The following is a 22722-nucleotide window of genomic DNA, read 5'->3' as shown; positions in this document are numbered from 1 at the left end:
TCCCGGTGTAGAAGAAGAGAAACGTCTAATGTTAAATGGAGGGTCAAAATCCTACAAATTGTTATTTGAACCAAGTTTTGCTTCCCAACCCTGCCACTGTGCTACACTTCCCGCCCCCTGTACAGAAAGCGGCAAGCAGAACCGAAACTAACACTTCTAAACGAACAATGGCGGACACGTACAATTTGCGAATGAGTTCTGCCTTTTGTAAACTGAATGTATCAATAATTTGTTAATAAATGAGGGCGAAAAACGTCACTTGTCCGCCGGACAAGTCAATTGAAAGATCTACTTGTCCGATATTGTAAATAACAGGTCCCGGACGGTGGGGCGTGTAATTTTTTGCACACTGACTCATCAGGTTAAATGGTAAATTCGCTCTCATTCTCAAAAATATTGAATGCCCATTACCTGTTTGGCTAAATCTCTTTCACTTGTATTAGTGTGTGTGTGTTTCTGATGCATCGTTACCTGCATCTCATGATTTATTTTGCACCTGTTTGCATTGTGTGCCAGTAAGTGTGTGTGTGTTCCATGTGTGTTTGCTCAAATGACAATCGTATATCATTCGGTCGTGTCTTGTCGTGTAAATGAGACAATGGGAGTATGTATGCGTTCAGAAGAATAGCAGCAAACAGTGTTGTTTTTATCTTTTTAAAAGAAATCGTTGCCTTTTCCTGACGCCCTTCTTTCTCTCCGTGTTGTCTTCGATGAGCCGTCTGTGCGTGTGGCTCGGCCTATGCATTCTGTCGTACCTGTTTTTGTAAAACAATGTGTGTCATTTCAATGTAATCAGTTTTTCACAGTCTGCTTAATCCTCAAATTAAACTTCTCAAATCAGTGAAATGTCTAACTCATTTTCTCACATTTAAGGCATGTGTGTTGCTCTTGCACTACAACTAAATGTCGTTAATAATCTTGTATATGATCCGCATTTAAGGAAATTCATTAGTTTATAGTTTGCTCAATGTGCAGTATTGCCGTTAAGATTCAGACAATATTATATAATATATGTATTGTGAGGAGTAGTTTATGTTTTTGCTGCTTATTTTTAAAACACTGTTTGAATTGGAACCTTTTTTTTGTAACTTTATTTTAATTTTCCAGTTTTTTGAAGAAGAAAAAAACACAGACCGTATTGCAGATAAAAGTATACTTCAGGACAATGGTGGATTTTGCATACAATACATCAAAGTAGCATACATAGCACAACCCTCTATTTAAGCTAGAGGGAACAGATGACACAAATACAACAACAAAGACAAATCAAAATAAAACTTGAATTGGAACCTTTAAAAATGGTGTTACCATGGAAATACCAGTGCATCTTTCAAATCCGTTCACACCGGAGTACTTTTACCTGTACTTTTCCCCGTTTAGTTTCGTTAGTGCCTGGAATTTTGCGTTGATACCAAAAAGTGTACTTAGTTCCGATAACTTTTACCCCCATTTTTAGTGCCTGATATACCCCTTTCCCATTCTAGCTCCGTGCTAGAGCTTTTCCGTGCAGCGTCATTGCATCATGGTTTTGCGTCATGACGTAACCGTTTGCGTGCCTGCTTCATAAAGCCAAACCGCGCGGAAACACCCCACATCGACAACAACAACAATGGTCGATTTTATTGAAGCGCTACTCGTTTTGCTCCGTCAAAACTAAATGGAACGACTTTACAGTCGTTACATGTTACATTCAATACTTCTTTACAATCATCATCATCATCAACGACAATTCGGTAGGAGAAAGAAGGTAAATATACGTCCTATTCGATGGGGTTAGAGCTAGCTGTTGTTAGCCTCTGCGCCAAGCTCAAAATACCCAGCTTTGCAGCATTAATTACTAGGGTATAACCAGTGTTGGGTGTACAACAAACGCGTTACGAAATTAACGGAGTTACAGTAATATATTACTTTATTCTATAACGAAGTAATGTAACGCATTAATAATGAAATATGGGTAATATATTACCCGTTACAATGCCCAGTAACGCAGTTGCAACAACACATTTGCCAACGCTTATTCCTCGTGTCCATCAATCCCTGCCGTCAAATCTTTTTCACATACACAGCGAAAAGATTGTTCGGCTCTGGTTTTGTGTTTCTGCAGTCTCCCTTGCTCAGCCGATTATGTTTGGCTGCTGTTTAGCTCCTAGCCTCTGCCGTCCTGCCATTAGCAAAACGAGCTCACCGTCGTGCTCTGCTATCCGTGGAATCCCCGCTCTGGAATACCCCGACTGGGCTCCTCTCTGCCCCGCTCCCAGGACTATCCACGAACCCTCCCTCAGTCCTGCCATCTCAACTGGGGTGTTTTCCATCACCGCTGCTGAGGTTCAAGGTCCGGTTTCTCCCAGGCTAATGGTGCTAGCTGGCTCGCTGTTTTTCTCACATGTCCCACCCCGGAACCTGTGAACCTTCGGGGATAGAGCCTTCAGTATGGCAGCCCCCACTCTCTGGAAAACTCTCCCTGCGGAGATCCACAACATCCCCACTCTTGACGCCTTCAAAAGGGCCCTCAAGTCCCATCTGTCTGCCAAGGACTTTGACCCCTAATCTATTTGTTGTTTAGTCTGTCTAACTGTTCGTCTGACTGCCTTTTTGTTATGTTTGTTTATACTCCTGTTCTTCCTTGTAAAGCGACCTTGGGTATCATGAAAGGCACTATAGAAATCCAAGTTATTATTTTAACCCGAAATTAAATGGTGTTTTGTTTTTTAAGAATGTAACTAACATAGCGAGACATTCCAACACCAGAGAGAAATTGTGCGGGTAGATTAGTAAACCTGAGGCCTGTACTACGAAGCTGGTTCAACCTAACCTGGATATGTTTGAGTTAACCGGTTGGCCTAATCCAAAACATACGCGCTCTCGCTAAACGATATCCAGGATAAAAGCCACATAGCTGCACCTGCAAGCAGGGGCGGACTGGGACACAAATTCAGCCCGGGACGTTCAGACGCACCGGGCCGCCGCCAACGCATGCAGGCCACCCTTGTAGCCTACAGATACATTATACATCTATTATGCTCATATACTGTATACTGTTATGGCTGGATTCCCCAGAGTCAAGCCATAACATAAAAGAGATGGACCTGATGAACTGTACTGGACCCTGCAGCTTTCTCACTTTCCTCAGGGTCAACTGCATAAGAAGAACATCAGCAATTAATTAAATTACCAATATTATATCAATATCATGCACAATAATGTCAATCACTAAAATGAATGCAATAGTGAATTGGCCACACATCTCTGTGTCCTTATTATTGAATATTAATATTATTTAATATAATTATTTAAATTGATAATATTATATAATTGAACTTGGAATATCATGAGCATATGACTCTATCCTAATGCATCTAACTTTATGAACAATATAATAGTCTGGCCAGCCCTGCAGCCCGTTCTAGGTTCTGATTGGCTCTCTAGGTTGGCATTCTAGCTTCTGACTGGCTGTCCAGGTTGTCAATCACAGCCTGGGCATATTATACTAGTCGTAACATTGCTAAACTTTTTTCATGACAGTTTTCTCTCTCAACTAATGCTATTGCTAACAGTAACATAAATTAACACAGCCCTGCACACTGCATCTGCTGCCATTATATGTCGGGTCTGTGGTTCATCATCTTCCTTCTCATTCTCCTCCTTATTACTGGGAGCGGGAGCGCTTCTACTAAACAGCTCTGTGATTTTCGAACATTTTCCAGCATCTTCCTGTAGCAATTTTCGTTTTTTCATTCTGGCTTTTTCAGCCCCACCCTTTCTTTTTTTACTGATTGACAAGTTTGACAACCTAGCAATAGCCCCGTTTACATGGAATGTTTTTCCGATCGTATCCGATCACTAAATAAAGCGATCCACGTTCACTCGTATACATGGGCCAAGCATTAAGCTGATTACAATTTCACCTGTACCGAAGTGGGCCGCCTCGAGTGGTCCGACCACCCACTTCGGTACCGGGCTACCGGACCATCGGGATTCATCCTGATGGCCAGTCCGCCCCTGCCTGCAAGGTGAATACAGCTGGTAACAGAAAAAGTGTTTGAATGCGTACATTAACAGGTTTATGATATCACTGCCCCGTAGAATTACATTTGACCATGTTGTTTTCGTCAACTTAATGTGTCTTAAAATAATACTTCTGCATACAGTATTTGACACTGAGTGTTGCACGGCCAGATACGGCTCAAGAAGCTGACTCAGATAAGGAAATATATGATACGTTATGATGTGATATGCCGCGGACTGTACTGTTACTTTGATCCGGTTACTTATGTTGTGGCAGATATTTAATTAAGCTTTCTTAATGCTAAAGTTATAATATTAATCATAATATTAATTGCTTTTTCCGGAAGTGAGGGACCGCTGGCAAGTTGCTGCCGCGCCTCCTCCGTTGTCTGTCGATTGTTTGGTGCTGTTTCTGTTGAATGTTGTCTTGTGCAACTGTACTCCAAATCCGTCAGCTACAAACCCGTCTGTCCCATCTAAGATTGTGACGATTTAAATTAGCCGTTTAACAATCTTTACACGCGCTAGTGTGTAAAGCTGTGCTGTCACTCGGTAGCTTGAAGCTAGCCGCGCCGGTACACGGCTCACCGTACTGGACTACTTGGGCTGTGCTCTATTTCACCTGATAGCCTGATGTGGTGCCCTGCAAAGCAGACCTGTTCGGATCTGTCCGCTGCCATTCTGCCAGCTCTCCTGGGTGCAAATATCCCCCTGTGGATTGCTGCCAACACGAAGGCCGCCCCACACAGGTTAGCTACTACCGGCTAACCTGTCACTCGTCCCCAGCGCCATACGTCTGGTTTCTCCGCCTCGAGAGAAAACCTGCGGCTACAACCAACACGACTACTCGTCTGCCTCAGCAGTGCAGGTTTGTCGCTTCACTTAAACCATTTCGATCATCAAACTGCTGGATTACTTTGTTTTTAACTCATCATGTGGATTTTTAAACTGCTCATATGGAGCACTCTGTCTCACGGTAACGAGCACTTTCTGCAATTTTTTCACTCCAAAATTAACACCATTCACCTAGAGCTGGCCTCAACATGCACTTCCTCAAGTGATCCACCCTGGATGGCTACCACTGGTCCATCACTCATCAGCTCCCTCTCCATCTTCACCCCAGCATCGGAATACACCATCTCAGAGCTCATCCGTAAAGCTAAAACCACCACCTGTCAGCTTGATCCTCTTCCCACCACCCTGGTCAAGGCTTGCCTACCAGCCATATCACCCATGATCACTGACACAATTAACTCCTCCCTCACCTCTGGAATTGTACCCACCTCCCTCAAACTGGCTGCAATCACTCCCATCCTCAAAAAAACCGGTACTGACCCAGCCGATCTAAACCACTACAGGCCCATCTCCAACCTACCCTTCATTTCCAAGACCCTTGAGAGGGTGGTTGCTGCACAGCTTCAGTCCCATCTTGACACAAACAACCTCCATGAACCCTTGCAATCTGATGAACCAAGCGTATCCTCAGAGGCTTAAAGCGTTGGTTTAGCCTCTACAAATAGTCAAAAACTAGCCTTTTTGGAGTAACACAAGAGGACATTTTTTCATTGCGTTTATCGATCGCTGAGAGCGGCTGCTCACCTTCTACCGGACGCCGAGAGGAGGAAAACAACACGCCGGCTGCTCACCTTCTACCTGACGCCGAGAGGAGGTTTTTTTTTGTGTGTGTTTCGTTGTGACCGTCCCAGAAAAGGTGGTGGTGTTGCAATTTATGTAAAAACAAAATTTCATGCTACCATCCAATCATCTGTGTCTCTTAGCAGACAATTTGAACTACTTGCGCTGAAATTTGAACTTCTTAAGGGTCAGTTCATCACTGTTGTAGGGTGCTATAGACCCCCTTCAGCAAGCATTGAGGCTTTATCATCATTGAGTCATCAGTTATCTTGCTTGGATTTTAATGAGATTTTAATTGCTGGAGACTTTAATTGGGACTGGTTGTCCTCTGTCTCCGATAGTTTTAAATCAACCTGTGACTCTTTTAATCTTACGCAATTTATCAATAGCCCAACTCGTCCTAATCTTAAACACCAAGATAAATCGTCTCTTATCGACTTATTTTTAACAAATGCGCCTCATAAGTTTTTGGATATTGGTATTTTTGTAAATGATATGAGTGACCATTGCGCTATAGCTACAATCAGGCAAGCTAAGCTTCCAAAAACAAGACCACAAATAGTTTTTAAACGTGACTTTAAACATTTTTGCGAGCAAGCATTTTTTCATGACCTGTGGGATTTTGATTGGAACAAGATCTCTCTCATTAGTGATGTTGAACTGGCATGGGATTATTTTCATGAGGCTTTTACTAGAATTATAAACAAACATGCTCATTTCCGCAAATTTAGGGTGAAAGGGCTAAAACAAATCCCTGGTTTAGTCCTCAACTGGCCAGCATTCTAAAAGAAAGGGATATTGCCTGGTGGAGGGCCAGAAAATCGAAATCCCAAGTGGACTGGATTGTTTTTAGACAGCTCCGAAATCAATTCACCTTCCTAGTTAAAAAGGCTAAATCTGAGTACTACATTTCTAATACTACTAGTAACATTTTATTTCATCTGGTTCTTTGTTTGAGTCCCTACATTCGGGCCCTGGACAGAACATTGATTCCTCACCACCTTCATCCCATCACATGGCTCAGCCATTCAATTTTACTTTTATCGAGGTGATAGAGGTCCATAAAGCATTGCAGAATCTGGATCCACACAAATCGGCAGGTCCGGACAAACTTCCTCCTAATTTTCTTAAATTGGCAGCCGACTTTATAGCTGAGCCGCTTACTTATCTTTTTAATTTAACTCTTTCCAACAATGAGATTCCTAACATATGGAAATCTGCATATGTTCTTCCTTTACTGAAAGGAGGGGATCCCTCATCTGTTAATAATTATAGCCCAATTTCAAAATTATGTGTTGTAGCGAAGGTCCTCGAAAAGCTTCTCAGTGAACAACTTAAATTATACTTGGACACAAATGATATTTTGTCAGAACACCAATCCGGTTTTAGAAAACAACACAGCACAACAACTGCTGCTATTAAAGTGGTGAACAACATAATTGAGGCATTAGACTGTAACAAGTATTGTGCAGCTCTATTTATTGATTTGTCAAAGGCATTTGACACAGTTGATCATATCATCCTGACGTAAAGACTTCACAGTATCTGCTTATCTAGGCATACTGTAGGTTGGTTTTTAAATTATTTATCAGCGAGAACCCAATGCGTCCAATTTTCTGGGTCCTTTTCTTCCTTCCTCCCGATAGCAAAGGGTGTGCCACAAGGTTCCATATTAGGACCCATTATTTTTACCATATATGTAAATAATCTATGTAATAATTTAGAAAATGCTTCTTACCATTTGTATGCAGATGACACTGTTATTTATTGTTCCTCCGCTTCTATAGAGCAAAGTCTAGATTTCCTCCAGTCTGCCTTTGATGTCATTTAAACCCATTTATATCAACTAAAGTTGGTATTAAATGCTGAAAAATCCAAAATAATGATATTTTCGAATGGCAAAAAGTCACCATCTATTCTACCCAATATTTGTACTGCACAAGGGACTTACATTGAGAGGGTCACTACTTACAAATATCTGGGATTTCTTATTGAACAGAACTTGTCTTTCAAGTTACACACGGAAAATGTTGTTTAAAAGCTAAAAATAAAATTAGGTTTCTTTTACAGGAATAAATCCTGTTTCTGTTTTCAGACAAGGAAACATCTGATATCTGCAACGTTTTTACCTGTATTAGATTATGGTGATCTGCTATACATGAATGCCTCTGACCAATGCCTAAAGAGCTTGGATACTGTGTACCATTGTGCCTTACGATGTATCACTGGATGTGGATATCGAGTACACCATTGCACTTTATATGCTGCTACTAATTGGCCATCTTTGTCTGCTCGCAGACTTTCCCATTGGTTGGGTTTTATTTATAAATCTCTGCTTGGGTTGGTTCCCTCCTACATTTGCACATATATGTGTCAAAAAGAAAGTCCATATGGCCTGCGCTCTCAAGATTTTATTCAGATGCTGGTTCCTACAGTGAGAACAAAACTGGGAAAAACAGCTTTTAGATATGCTGCCCCCACAGCTTGGAACAATGTACAGAAGGAGCTGAAACTCTCAGATTTAGTCACTTTGGGGGAATTCAGGTCCATCCTAAAGGACAGAGAACACGACACCATTGGTCGATGTGAGTGCTCGTATATCCTGAAATCGTTTTAAATGTTGCCAGTTTTTGAATGATTTTAATAGTTTGTTTTACTTCGCATATTGACTGGCTAATGTGCCATTTTATTTGTGTTTTACAGCTGTATTTGTCTGCCTTTCATGTCTGTGTTTTATATGTTGTAACTTTGTACATGCTGCCCTTCTTGGCCAGGTCACTCTTGGAAAAGAGATTTTTTTTTTAGATGTTATTAATAACTGCATATCTATCAATCTATGTGTCCTTTGATGCCAATCTTTTAATATTTTTTGTTTTTGAATCACACGACTGCCCTTCAAGCCAATCAGAATCGAGCTGCCGCTATTGAGAGTGAAACTGAGTATCTGCTCAGCTTTTGGAGCAAGTGAATATTTCGCTCTGCAGCTGGATGAGAGCACGGATGTAGCAAATGTCGCAGAAATCAGATTTATATCAGAAGACAACTTTGTTGAGGAAATATTTTTGTTTGAATATATATTTTGCAAAGCACTGGAAGAGACATTTTCCAAGTTTTAGATGAGTACATCATCTGAAATGGACTTGACTAGTCTCGTTGTGTGGGTGTGTGTTCAGATGGGGCAGTGGGGCTAAGACCGGCAAAAAAAGCGGAGTGACAGCTTTGATCAGGCGGAAGGCCCCACATAGTGGCAACGCACTGCATGCTCCATCGCGAGGAACTTGTTGCTAAGCGTATTTTGTGTAACGAGATAGGTGCAAAGTTTGAGGGGTTACTGCTCCACTCCAACGTGCGCTGGCTTTCCCGTGGGGCGGTGTTGTGTTGTTGAACTGCGAAGGGAGATCAGTGAATTCGTCTCTTCTGAAAATCATCAACTGGCTGGCCGTTTTTCAGATGCCTCATGGCTCCGGAAACTTGCATGCTGTTTCACTCCCTCAGTACTGGCTGTATGTCAAAAAAGGCTATCCCGCTCTGGCTGAGAGGGCTCTCAAATCCTTTCTTCCATTATCAGGACGGGTGGCACAGTGGTCTGTGAATCCGATCAAGGGGGAGTGCTGGGGAACTCCAGTTTGAAACCCGCTCCTGCCGCCACTGCGTCAGGCCGTTGTGTCCTTGGGCAAGACACTTCACACAGATTTGCTCCTGTGGGTATTGTCCACAGTACATGTATAATACCAATGTGTACTTGTAAAAGTGCCTCATTGACCTCGAGGCGTGAAGATGGACGCCCCTCCCACTAGTGAGAGCACAGGTATACATAAAGAAACACACATAGTGAAATGACAAGGACTGTTGTTTATATATAGATGAATATAAATATGTTTATAAGGGCCCGAGCACGGAGCGCTAGGACCCAACAGCATTCTAGCACGAAGTACGAGGAACCTATTGTTATTGGAGGAATTCTTCTTATTTTTCTGCTGGCGTTTCCTTTTTTTGAGGTCTTTAGGATGCTTCAAAAGTTGTATAATTTTGCACTGATTCCAGAATCGGTGAAAACTACAATATTCTGGACTCAATTTGCTCAAATTGTCCAGCATGCTCTCTAGCGCCACCTATGGCCATTTCCATTTTTGGAAAGATGTACAAAGTCGCACCGTAACTCCGAATGACCTGAAATTGTGCACACTTATTCGAACCCCAATGCTCCGCCTACTTTTTTTTAAATTAGCATAATTTCAAAAACAGTTAAATATTCACTTACATTTCAAATGTTTGTTTTTCAACACCAAACTCAGTATACAGCATCGCTGGAGGGCCAGACAAATTATCGTAGGAAATCAGCATGTTCAGTCGATAAATGTGGCCGTCATTACTCTAAACGTGTTCGCAAAAAGGCAGGGATTAGATAGAAATGCTCATAACTCATCAACAATGTACCAAAAAAACACAGTTTGGTGGTAAGGTTCAGTCTGTATTGGGGAATAGGCACAACAAGTAATTTTCATTTTGGGCTATAGGGGGCGCCAAAAACATGACAAATGTATAACTCATGAACTGATGGATGACATTTTTATTTATTTTTTTAGACATACTCTGGGGATGAGTATGAACTTATATTTAAAGTGTCACAACGAATGACAAATGTGGGCGTTGCCTGTACATTTTTTAATGACAATGTGCTTCAGAACGCAAAACTTGGGAGACACGTCAAAGCCCACGACCTTTTCGAGAATGTAAAAAAAAAACTGCTCACTAGCGCAGAGTATATTTTCCGAACTCGGAACAGCGCCAAAGTTTCCCCGCAGCGAGGCTCAGGTGTTATGCCGTGTTATGCATGCCCTCCAAAAAGGAAATTATACCGTTTCCAAACCTAACTGTGCCGTACAAATCTGGCTTTACGCTGTGCACGCTCCCGTGAGGTGCAGCAACCATGCATAACACGGCGCATGTGAACTGTCCCCCCCCCCCCCCCATTGACAGTTCACGAGTATGCTTTCCCCCCCCCCCCCTCGTCAGATCACGAGTATGCTTTCCCCCCCCCCCCCTCGTCAGAGTTGTGTAAAGGCCGACGGGTAATTCTGGATTTTTACGGAAGTTTTACGATCCTGTCCGTCTAGCGCAACCTATGTACAGATGTAGCGCTTCGTTTCAGACGCCTACCCGTGCGGGTCCGTGATCGGCACGGGGTGGGCCCCTGCTGAAAAGGAAAACCCCCCGCAGGACTTGAAACGTCCCCATGATAAATACATTTAATTATAATTAAACCAGCTGCAATGGATCATGGATCCACCAGGGGGAGCCGTGAAAAGCTGCCACACTGGAACTCATGTGAAATAAACAGCTGATCTACAGGTATCTGATATAGCGGATATTTGTTAAGATCCATATGTCACGGATAGGATCATATTCTATGCTAAATAAGAGACATGTAATCATTTACTAAACATCACCATGTTTTTATTTAACAAAATAATGTTTAATTCACGTTGGCGTAAGTACAAAACCATCGCTATGTTTTTAGATCAGGAAATGCATCCAGACTCAAACAAACGATGTTTAATCATCATCCTCACATTCATTTAATGTATCATATGTTCGCGAGTTGAAATGAATGCACTAAATTTAATCCACGTGAGTTTACAACAACAAAAATAATCGCTTTGTTTTTATATCACATCCGACCGGAGGAAAATGCAGCGGCTCTCACTACCGATCATCCTAATCCCACGGGCAAACAATAATATGTACAGTGTTAATAGTTTACTGTATTATTAGTGTCTAATATTACTGGGGAATGGTAGGCCTACTGGATTTTGATTTATTGTATCGGCTTCATATCGCAATATATTCCCGAAGTCTGAAATGCAAAAATGTCCCACATTAGGGCAATTCACCCTACATTTAATCATTCAAACAAAATCATATTTCGTTTCTTTTTAACGAAATAAATGTGGTTTAATCCACATAATTTACTGTGTTAATTGTTTACTGTAGTAGTGTGCACATTACTTTTCACTTTACTGCTTGTTGCACCTGGTTAGAAGCTAAACTGCATTTCGTTGTCTCAGTACCTGCAATATGTGCAATAACAATAAAGTTGAATCTAATCTTGAGCAGGAACAAATGTATTTAGGCTACTTAGTACATATCTGACATAAACGATTAAACACATTTGTGCATTCTTTAAACCGAGTCAAGCCGTGTCAGGAGGCGGCGGCACATTAAAGTGTGCACCTGATTGTTTAACTTCAAGGTGCCTGATGACATTTAATCATTCAAACAAAATCATATTTCGTTTATATTTAACGAAATAAATGTGGTTTAATCCGTATAATTTAGGCCTACTGTGTTAATTGTTTACTGTAGTATTGTTTAACTTGAAGGTGCCTGATGCAGAGTGCTGCACGGGTCTGATTTTCAAGACCCGCTCCCGCCCCGCGACGTGCAATACCGAACCCGCCCCGCTACCCGCACATATTGCCAATTAGTTCCGTGACCCGACCCGTCGGCACAAGTTCCGTTTAAATGTTGAAGTTAAAAGCATCAATCTGGTGCACTTTGAGAGCAAAATGAAGAGATCTATGGATACATCTCAACACCCATATGAAACAGAACTGAAAGCAGATTTATTTTTCTCTATGGATATTTTACAAATCACTCCCCTTTCAAACTGTATTCTTGTTTATTAATAACTACTTTTTTGTACTGTCATATAGTATTTTATACCTATTTACTTTATTCACTTATTTTTTTACAACTATAATGATCATATAAAGATGTGCCTTTACCTGACTGGTTGTAGAAAAAGCTTCTTGTATTCGTTAGCATAGCTAGCTAACCAGATGCTAATAAGAACACAGTTATTGACTGTATAAGAACAAAGTTATTGACTGTATGATCAGTATGACAGATGAACACATCGCCACTGGGCAACTAAAGACACAGCCACGCAAAAACTGCAGCATGTGTACGGCTCCTTATGGGTACTGCACTTTTTGAAAGTGCCGGAGCGACTTTCTGGTGCTCCCCGTCAGAACTACACCCCTGTTAGACGAGACATATACCACATGATGACACGTTTGGCTCATGTTGTGTTCAAGGACCCTGACCTTGGCCAGGAAAAACAGGTACTCGCTTGTTTAATTTTTTTGCGGTCTAGATTTAAAAAAAAAAATGAAAAATCTTTTTTGTGTGTGTTTATAAATTACCTCGATGGCCGTACCAAATGGTCTCGGGGGCCGTATACGGCCCGGGGACCGGAGGTTCCCCACCCCTGATCTAGGATGACACCAAAATCCTCCCAGACGTTGGATTTCGCTCTTGAGGAAGGGTTATTGAAAATGCTGTATTCTCCATAGAGAGCTTCACCTCAGCCGTTTCGAATGCACAGCAGCAGATTGATGCGCTGCAGAGGTTATGATTATGCGCGGTCCCGCGGGGGAGAGGTCTGAGGATTTAAACATTAAACTAAATTATTATTATTTTAATATATTTATTATGCAATACCCGCGACCCGACCCGCATCATCTTTGTTTTACCCAGAACCGAACCCGGAAAAAAGCGTCTGAAAAAATACCACCCGCGAATCACCTTTTTTGTGGGTCACCCGATGCAGGACTCTGGCCTGTGTGAACATTTCCAGAAGAACTCTAGCTTGAATGGCCTTTGTATGTATACAGTAGGCCTACATTACAGCCCAACCATGTACACCTTCCTTTTTTCCCGTCCAAAGTTTGAATTGGATAAAGGTAATGGTTATCGATGGTGCTTTTATAGCCTATTGTATAACTGTGTGATTTATATTGCTTTTCAAATGCATATGGCCACCCATTTGCACGGCTCTTCCCGTCAAGAATATGAATATAACTTAGTTAGATAATCACACACGTCTCCCCGTCCCGAAAATGATAAATAAAATAAAAAGAGGAAACAATTTTCAAGTTCAGTTTTCAACGTTTTATTTAAAATAACTGACATAACAGACACCATAGCTATTTCGGGATCTGTTTTTCGGGGACTCCGCAGTCTCTCATTTACCCGGCTGCTGATGTTATGCCACTGGTCAATGTTCAGATTTGGGAACCAATTGGAAACATAGGAAAAAAGGAAGGTGTACATGTTTGAATGATGAATAAACAGTGAGGAGGGGTACAGTATGAATACACTACATATACACAGCAGCCCAGCCTGTGAGCAGTATGAACACCAATGAGCGCTCAGCTCGAGATACCAGCGAGTCGAGAGAGAGAATGATATCTGCATTTTCTCTTTTGTTTTGATTAGGACACATCCTGGGGATTGTGTTTACAAACATTCACCAGACCGTTCACCACCCCCCACCACCCCCCATGTTGCCTATGCTGTCCTGTGTTGCGAACTCTTTGTTTAAAACGAATTGGCCATCGGAATGTGTGGAGGAAGGGTCACATTCCACAGCTCTCAGGAGAATATATGTAGGATTTTTGACTTTGTTTAGAGCAGTGATCTTCTACTATATGAACATGTTGGACCCAAAATCACAAAAAAACGTAAAAACAGATTTTGAAAATGATATTATTTTTCATATAGGTAACACAAACATACACAACGAAACCATTTAAAAGCTGGAAATATATACATGGGATGTCACTATGATAATGTGAAAGTTTGATTGAGGTAGCATGGTATTTCATTCTGATAAGGCAAAAGTGTTATTATAAATATAATACAAATATATATATATATATATATACACATTATGTACAAAAATCAGTTTTTTTCTGTCTTTATCTGTGCCACGCTTCAAAGCGGTTTCTGTCAACTACGACACAGAGGGCAGGGCAACATCACAGATTCCTCCTCCTCCAGGTCAAAAAACAAGCTTAAAGCTTGACTCACGTTCAGAGTTCTCTTCATCATAGTTGAATCTTCAAAACTCTAAATCTATCTAACTATATCTAAATTCTCAATGTTTGTCTGTCACTTTACTTCAATCGCAGTCTCCCGCCATCTCTCTTCGTCTCCCGCCGCCTCTCTTCGTATATCTTCGTCTCTCTCCATTTCCTGCCGTCTCTCTTCGGTTCTCACCGTCCCTCTTCGTCTATTTTCGTCTCGTTTCGTATCACTCCGTTTACCTGATTACCTCACGCCCTCCCTGGTAAATACATCCTGTTGAGCAGAATCTACAGTTTCCAGTATTTTCCGTTTCGTAAAATTATAACATAGGGTGAAGATATTAAAATATGTGCTTCCATTATTCATACTTCTGAAATATATCTGTATTAACTTTATATCATCGTATGTCCGTGTTTATTGGGTCTTTTTGCATGAAACAAAGACTGGCATATAGTTTCAAGCCAGTACTTTCGACAGAATTACACATATACATCCTGTTGAGCAGGATCTACAGTTTCCAGTATTTTCAGTTTCGTAAAATGATCAAATACGGCGAAGATATTCAAATATGTGCTTCCATTTTTAACACTTTTAAAATGTATTAACTTTATATCATCGTATCTCCGTGTTTACTGGGTCTATTTGCATGAAACAAAGACTGGCATATAGTTTCAAGCCAGTACTTTCGACAGAAACACACGGCAATGTTGTCCGGACTGTTGTTTTTATGCGGCACCGGCTTGAACAGGTCATGTGATCTGATCACGCCGGCGTGACGGTCGACTCCAAAGGGTTAATATTAAATACATATAAGTATTTTTACAACTTGTATTTAGAAATACTCCGTTGTAATTATTGATGCATACATGTGTTCATCCATTCAATGTGGCATCTGCTATAATAGGGTTAATGTATGATATTACTTAATAATACAATACATTATAATATATGATATGATAATTACATTTGAGTTTTATTCATTTCTTATTTCATAGTTTCTCATTATTATTATTTGTATCGCTCATCTTATTTTTGATTTTATTAATCTGTGTGAATCTGTGCTATCCTGTTTTTCACTCTCACCCTGTTGCTGTTTGAACTACTGAATTTCCCCACAATATCTTATCTTAATGTATAAGTTGATTTACTTCAATCTACTGTACTGTGTAAAAACACCCCAACAATATTACAAGAAATATACTGCATAAAGCAAACTATATACTTTATTTGATCTAAAAATATTGATGTTTCTACAACACCCAGTTGTCCTTGTGTATTTTGTGAATAAAGCGCCATCTCATGGTTAAATCCTGTAATTGAACAAATGGGGAAATTGGGCAACGCCCTCTAGCAATTTGGCAACACCCCCAGCCACTGGCATCCGCTGGGCTTTTGACTGGGACACACCCATGTGAGTCCTATCTGGGGTGCTACATCTGTACTAGCGCGCCCCCTATTGTGTGGTAGTCACATATAGTTTCTCAGAACTAAACGAATTTTGGCACAGACATTCCTCATGGAGTTACCATATTTGTAAATAGCTTCCATTAGCCTTGCCCCCCAGGAAGTCGGCCATTTTGAAAAACGTGTGTTTTTCATGCATTTTTAAGCACATTCTTGCGAACTCCTAGGGGAATGAATGATCGGAAAAATTCAGCCCCTATCCAATATGATGCTAAATTGAGAAGAACATTTTTGATAGCTCAATCGTGGAGGTCGTAAGCTAACAGCGAATACACCATTTTTGATGATTTACATGGCGCAAATTGCTCCAAACTGCTTGCATATAGTTTTTCCGATATTCACAAAACGCTGTATACATATTGCTATTATGATTGCACACATATTTCAAATTGCCTTCCATTAGCCCCGCCCGCCAGGAAGTCGGCCATTTTGAAAAATGTGCGTTTTTCATGCATTTTCAGCACATTCTTGCGAACTCCTCCTAGGGGAATGATCGGAAAAATTCCAATCCAGGACAAGTTCAGCCCCTATCCAATATGATGCTAAATTTCAAATAAATGTTTTGATAGCTCAATCGTGGAGGTAGTAAGCTAACAGCGAATACACCATTTTTGACAATTTACATGTCACAAATTACTCCAAACTACTCGCATATAGTTTTTCTGATATTCACGAAACGCTGTATACACATTGCTCTTATGATTGCGGACATATTTCAAATTGTCTTCCATTAGCCCCGTAAAAGTAGAAAAGTATTCTCATCAAAATATAGTGAAAGTAGCGACAGTAAAAGTAGTCGTTGTGCAGATTGGTCCATTTCAGAATAATATATATGATATGTTTTATAATGATTGATCATGAAAGTGTTCTCAAAGCTGGTAAAGGTGCAGCTAGTTTGAATGAATTTGTATACTGCAGGGTAGCTTGTGGATTTACTCCAGGTGGAACTAAAGTCTGATTCAACACTTGGTTATATTTCACATCATTCATCCACATCTGTGAAGTAACTAAAGGTATTAAATACATGTAGTGGAGGAAAAGTACACCATTTACCTCTGAACTGTAGTGGAGTAGAAGTACACAGTAGCATAAAATGGAAATACTCAAGTCAAGTAAAAATACCTCCAAATTGTACTTAAGTACAGTACCTGAGTAAATGTACTTCCTACTTCTGAATTTACTGATATAATGTGATCATTTAATGTTAATTATTTTCAAATTCACGGTGTAGATATTTTAATAGGTAGTGATACCTGGATACTATAACTAATTTATAAAACAATGAAACAAGTCTGTGTGCTTCAACCCTTTTAGTTTTTTGCAGGGTAGCTTGTGGATTTACTCCAGGTGGAACTAAAGTCTGATTCAACACTTGGTTATATTTCACATCATTCATCCACATCTGTGAAGTAACTAAAGGTATTAAATACATGTAGTGGAGTAAAAGTACACCATTTACCTATGAACTGTAGAGGAGAAGAAGAAAAAAGTAGCAAAACATTGAAATACTTAAATAAAGTACAAGTATCTCAAAATTGTACCCAAGTATAGTACTTGAGTTTATGAATTTAGTTACTTTACACCAGATGCCATAAAGATAGAAAGACTCAGCCTTGCACAGAGGCATGACAATAGATTTTCAAAATGCTCAACAGTGCTGCCAAAATTATAAACTGACTGCTACACAATTAAAATAAATGCTTTTATATATTTCTATTAGATGTGACTCTTTACCATTTCTGTTATTATTAACACTGCTGCTTTAGTTGTTTTGACTGCTAAAATCCTCTGTTATTCCTCATTTTAAAGCCGATATTCCGTGGGGTCGGGGGGCTCGGGTCCTTGTCACCTTTTCCAGACCTTATGAGTTTGCATCCCTGATAATACTTAGTAAGGAGGTCATAATATGTTTGACTCATGGCTGAAGTTAAGTTTCTCCAGCTCTCCCCAGGTTGGCAAAAAAATGCATCTCAAAATGCATCAGATTGATGCTTTAAAATATGGAATATTCAAAATGTTCTTCCGGGGGAGCATGCCCCCGGACCCCCCTAGAGGGATAATATCCTTCTCACCTTTTTCACCCCTGACCTGTTTTCATGCCTGAATATAGTAAATGTGAGGTAAAGTGTGTCGCCAATGTAACCGGTTAGAACTCGAAGTTGCGATGAGGTCTTAAAATGTATGGAAAGGGTCTTAAAAAAGGTCTTAAAAGGTATTAAATTTGACTTCAGGATTCCTGCATATACCCTGTATTAAGATGTATGATTAATTTGTCATATTTTCCATCATAAAGTAATTCAAAAAAATGGCAACAAGGGGATCCCCACCAGAGAATAATGCTATATGGGGGTCCTTGGCATTGCAAAGTTTGGGAACCCCTGCTCTAATATTACTCTCTGTTGATTTGTTGTTTTGTTTTATAGGAAGAGACCTGCAAAAACCCAGATAGACTTTTTGATGAGGGGGAGAAGAGTATCATCGGAGAACAGCTGGATCAACATCAGTCTACAGCCAAGATAGGAAAACCACACACCTGTGACCAGTGTGAGAAGAGTTTCTGGGGTTCAGGGAATTTGAAGATCCACAAACGTACCCACACTGGAGAAAAACCTTTCACCTGTGACCAGTGTGAGAAGAGCTTTAGCCATTCATACTCATTGAAGGTCCACCAGAGAATCCACACTGGAGAAAAACCTTTCACCTGTGACCAGTGTGAGAAGAGCTTTAGTATCTCAAGCAATTTTAAGGTCCACCAGCAAACGCACACAGGAGAAAAACCTTTCACCTGTGACCAGTGTGAGAAGAGTTTCTGGAGTTCAGGGAATTTGAAGGTCCACCAGCAATCTCACACTGGAGAAAAACCTTTCACCTGTGACCAGTGTGAGAAGAGCTTTATCCAGTCAGCCGATTTGAAGATTCACCTGCGAACCCACACTGGCGAAAAACCCTACTCCTGCGACCAGTGTGAGAAGAGCTTTAACCAGTCAGGCCATTTGAAGGTCCACCAGCGAACCCACACTGGAGAAAAACCTTTCAGCTGTGACCAGTGTGAGAAAAGTTTTAGCAGGTCAGACTCATTGAAGATCCACCAGCGAACCCACACTGGAGAAAATCCTTTCAACTGTGACCAGTGTGAGAAAAGTTTCACGGACTCACGCTCATTGAAGCGCCACCAGATAATCCACACTGGAGAAAAGCCTTTCACCTGTGACCAGTGTGGGAAGAGCTTTAGCCAGTCAGGCCATTTGAAGATTCACAAGCGAACCCACACTGGAGAACATCCTTTCACCTGTGACCAGTGTGAGAAAAGTTTCACGGACTCACGCTCATTGAAGCGCCACCAGATAATCCACACTGGAGTAAAGCCTTTCACCTGTGACCAGTGTGGGAAGAGCTATAGCCAGTCAGGCAATTTGAAGATTCACAAGCGAACCCACACTGGAGAAAATCCTTTCACCTGTGACCAGTGTGAGAAAAGTTTCACGGACTCACGCTCATTGAAGCGCCACCAGATAATCCACACTGGAGAAAAGCCTTTCACCTGTGACCAGTGTGGGAAGAGCTTTGGCCAGTCAGGCCATTTGAAGATTCACCAGCGAACCCACACTGGAGAAAAACCCTACTCCTGTGACCAGTGTGAGAAAAGTTTCACGGACTCACGCTCATTGAAGCGCCACCAGCGAATCCACTCCTTTGACCAGTGGAAGAAAGAGTTCAGTGACTCATACAGTGTGAAGCTCCACCAGCCTACCCACACTGGATAAAAACCTGACGTCTGTGCTCCCTGTGAAGAGTTTCAGAAAACACCTTCACTAGTGCACTGAGACTGTTCAGAAAGAGTGAGGTGGACTGTTTGACACAACTCGCTGTTAAAAGATGTTGTGGATTTAAAAAGTTGTTCAAATGTTCTCAATAATATTCAAATGTTCACTTAAGTTGTCAACTTGTATTTTTTTCCACAGAAAACACACACAAAGCTCACTAAAGAACAAGGCACAACAGTCACTTAAATTTGATAATGTTATAAATATGTGGTAATTTAACAACAAGCTAAAGCCTACTGATTTCTAAAAGTGTGCAAAGAGCCCTTAGTCTCATAAAAGCTGGATAGAGCGTTGCTTTGAACCATAAACTATTACCGTTGCTGATTGTACTCATTCAGGCCATTTTACCATCAGAAAGAGGTTCCACAGGGGTCTATCCTTGGTCCATTCATGTTTACATTAGATGTTACTTAACTTTTTCCAGTAGCCGCACTTTCTCCTTTGACCCCTTCTCTGTTGGGGAGGTTTGTAAGGCTCTAAAGGGCCTAGACCCCAATAAATTAGCAGGCCCAGACAATCTCTCCCCTTGTTTCTTACGTCTAGCTGCAGATATTATAGCCCAACCAGTGTGTCCTGTTTTTAATCTTTCTATAACAAACAATGTCATTCCAGATGTTTGGAAAACTGCAAATGTTCTCCCCTTATTGAAAGGTGGTGATCCCATGCTGATGAATAATTACAGACCAATTTCCAAGCTCTCTATTTTAGCTAAAGAACTTGAAAGGCTGGTGAATGATCAAATCAAAGAATATTTAAGCTTGAAGAACATTCTATCTCCTCACCTGTCAGGCTTTAGGAAGCAGCACAGTACAGTAACGGCTGCTTTGAAAGTTGTGAATGACATTATTGAAGGCTTGGACGCAAAGAGCTACTGTGCTGCCCAGAGTTCCTGTGCTGCCCAGAGTTCCTGTGCTGCCCAGAGTTCCCGTTAGAATATTTTTTCGCCGGTCAACATGTCCGTTAAAGTTTAAATCTTCCGGACAAAATGAGAAAAGTGCCGGTCAAAGGTCTTCTTTGTTATTTATTGTGCTTTAAAACAAATTGATATGATTCGATATTAAACAAACTAATCATAGTAGATTAACTATTCAAACGTGTACAGTAACTTATAATAACACGGGAATAATAAACGGAGCGCTCTCTCCTTCTCCTGACAGCCTGTCAGTATTATGCAGCTCGCGGATCAGTAATGAGTGACCGGACAGTAAAACTAAACTTATCTATAACTAGTTACGGTAGTTTAAGAGGTCATTAAAATAGCTACGCGTGTGATATTCTAACCTGAAGTGTGTGTTTTGTTCCGCTCACCGCTGCAGGTGATTATGCAGAGCTGTGTGTCGACTCGTCAGCAGCAGCTGATCTCTCTCTCCCGTCAGATTAGACTTTACTCGCGTTTATGTCCATATCCAACCCAGTCTCATGAAATTTCGTGTTCACCAACACGATTTTTAATCTATTGATTCGTGTTCACCAACACGATTTTCCCCTTTTAATTGTGTTGCACAGCATGATTTTAAAAGCAATGTATTTCTACTGGTAATGTGTTTCGTGCCTGCAGCACTTCTTTTTCTCCAGTCGGGTCGTGGAAGACCGGAAGCTGTGTGGTTCATAAAAACATGTTCTTACTCAATATCAAGCCACAGTTATTGCTTTTATTTTAAATCGTATAATTTCGGACTTTTGTTGCCGTCTGTGAGGAAAATAAATGGGGCTCAGAGCCTCAGAATACTGAAATCTGTATCAGTGGAACCAAGGCCCTGACTTCCTCAAACAGGCATCGGAATGTTGGCCTATTCAGCCTTCACAGAGGACAAGTGATGAAAGTGAGTTAAAGAAGTCTGCATTCTGCGCTCACGTTGCCGTCAACATTTCCCCTCTGCCTATCACCGCACAACCCCAGACGTGGGCAGAATTGGTGCAGACCACATACCAGTCTGAACACGGAGCCAACGGCCCATCCATGTCAGCCTCACAGCGCTTAGACACCGAAGTTCAACTCCTGAGACAAGCACAGCTTGACACCTTTCTGGAAGAGGTACATTCTCTATAAACCGGGAAGGAAGTGAGGACAAGCAGCAAGCTGAGTAACCTGTCACCAGAATATGACGTCAGTCTGAGTCTCATCAGAGTAGGCGGACGTCTTTGCAGGGCAGAACATCTAGCAGCTGACACTCTCCATCCCATCTTGCTGTCACCTGATCATCCTACCACCCAGATCATCATAAAGGATTATGACCACCGCCTACTGCATCCGGGCCCAGAGCGCGTCTTTGCAGAGCTGCGATGGATGTACTGGATACTGAAAGGCAGACAGGCAGTTCGTAAACATCAACGTCAGTGCCTGGAATGCAGAAAATGGCGTGGAAACCCTGTCGTCCCTAAAATGGCTTACCTTCCAGCCGCCAGGCTGCGTCTGCACCAGCCGCCATTCTCGTCTACTGGTGTTGACTGTTTCCAGCCTTTTAGTATCAAAATAGGCAGACGACAGTAAAAACGCTGGGGCATTATCTTCAAATGCCTCACTACCAGATGTGTTCACCTGGACCTGCCTGGATTCCTTATGGCCCTGCGTCGCTTCATTTCACGACGAGGAAAGTCTGGAGCAGGCGGGAGTTGAACTCTGACGTCACTGTCGAGCCGTTGGTGGCAGACTCCACCTACTAAGGGCTTCTCGGCAACTCTGCAGAATCCTATGGGTGACGTCACGGACCCTACGTCCATTTATATATACAGTCTATGGTCACAGCCCACAACCTTTTCCAGACTGTACAACATTTTTTTACGTTTTAGCAAATACGGCTCAGTAGCGCCCTCTACAGTAGCGCCCTCTATTGTTCAGTAGTCACATATAGTTTCTCCAAACTACCCGAAACTTGGCACAGACATTCCTCATGGAATTGCGGACATATTTCAAAATGGC

At 41.4% G+C, this 22722-nt stretch overlaps 1 protein-coding gene across 1 annotated transcript; it reads left to right on the top strand.

Moving 5' to 3' along the window:
- Window positions 1-1344: 1344 nt before the first annotated feature.
- On the top strand, window positions 1345-20019 carry LOC117457819 (oocyte zinc finger protein XlCOF6-like). The gene is made up of 2 exons (XM_034098056.2): window positions 1345-1747; window positions 18402-20019. The coding sequence occupies exons 1-2, from the start codon at window positions 1658-1660 to the stop codon at window positions 19740-19742; spliced, it is 1431 nt and encodes a 476-aa protein (XP_033953947.1). The 5' UTR covers window positions 1345-1657; the 3' UTR covers window positions 19743-20019.
- Window positions 20020-22722: the final 2703 nt, after the last annotated feature.

The sequence above is a fragment of the Pseudochaenichthys georgianus genome, chromosome 13, assembly GCF_902827115.2.
Source record: "Pseudochaenichthys georgianus chromosome 13, fPseGeo1.2, whole genome shotgun sequence".
Lineage (NCBI taxonomy): Eukaryota > Metazoa > Chordata > Actinopteri > Perciformes > Channichthyidae > Pseudochaenichthys > Pseudochaenichthys georgianus.
The sequence above is the reverse complement of the archived record's forward strand: the minus strand, read 5'-3'. Positions and strand labels throughout refer to the sequence as shown.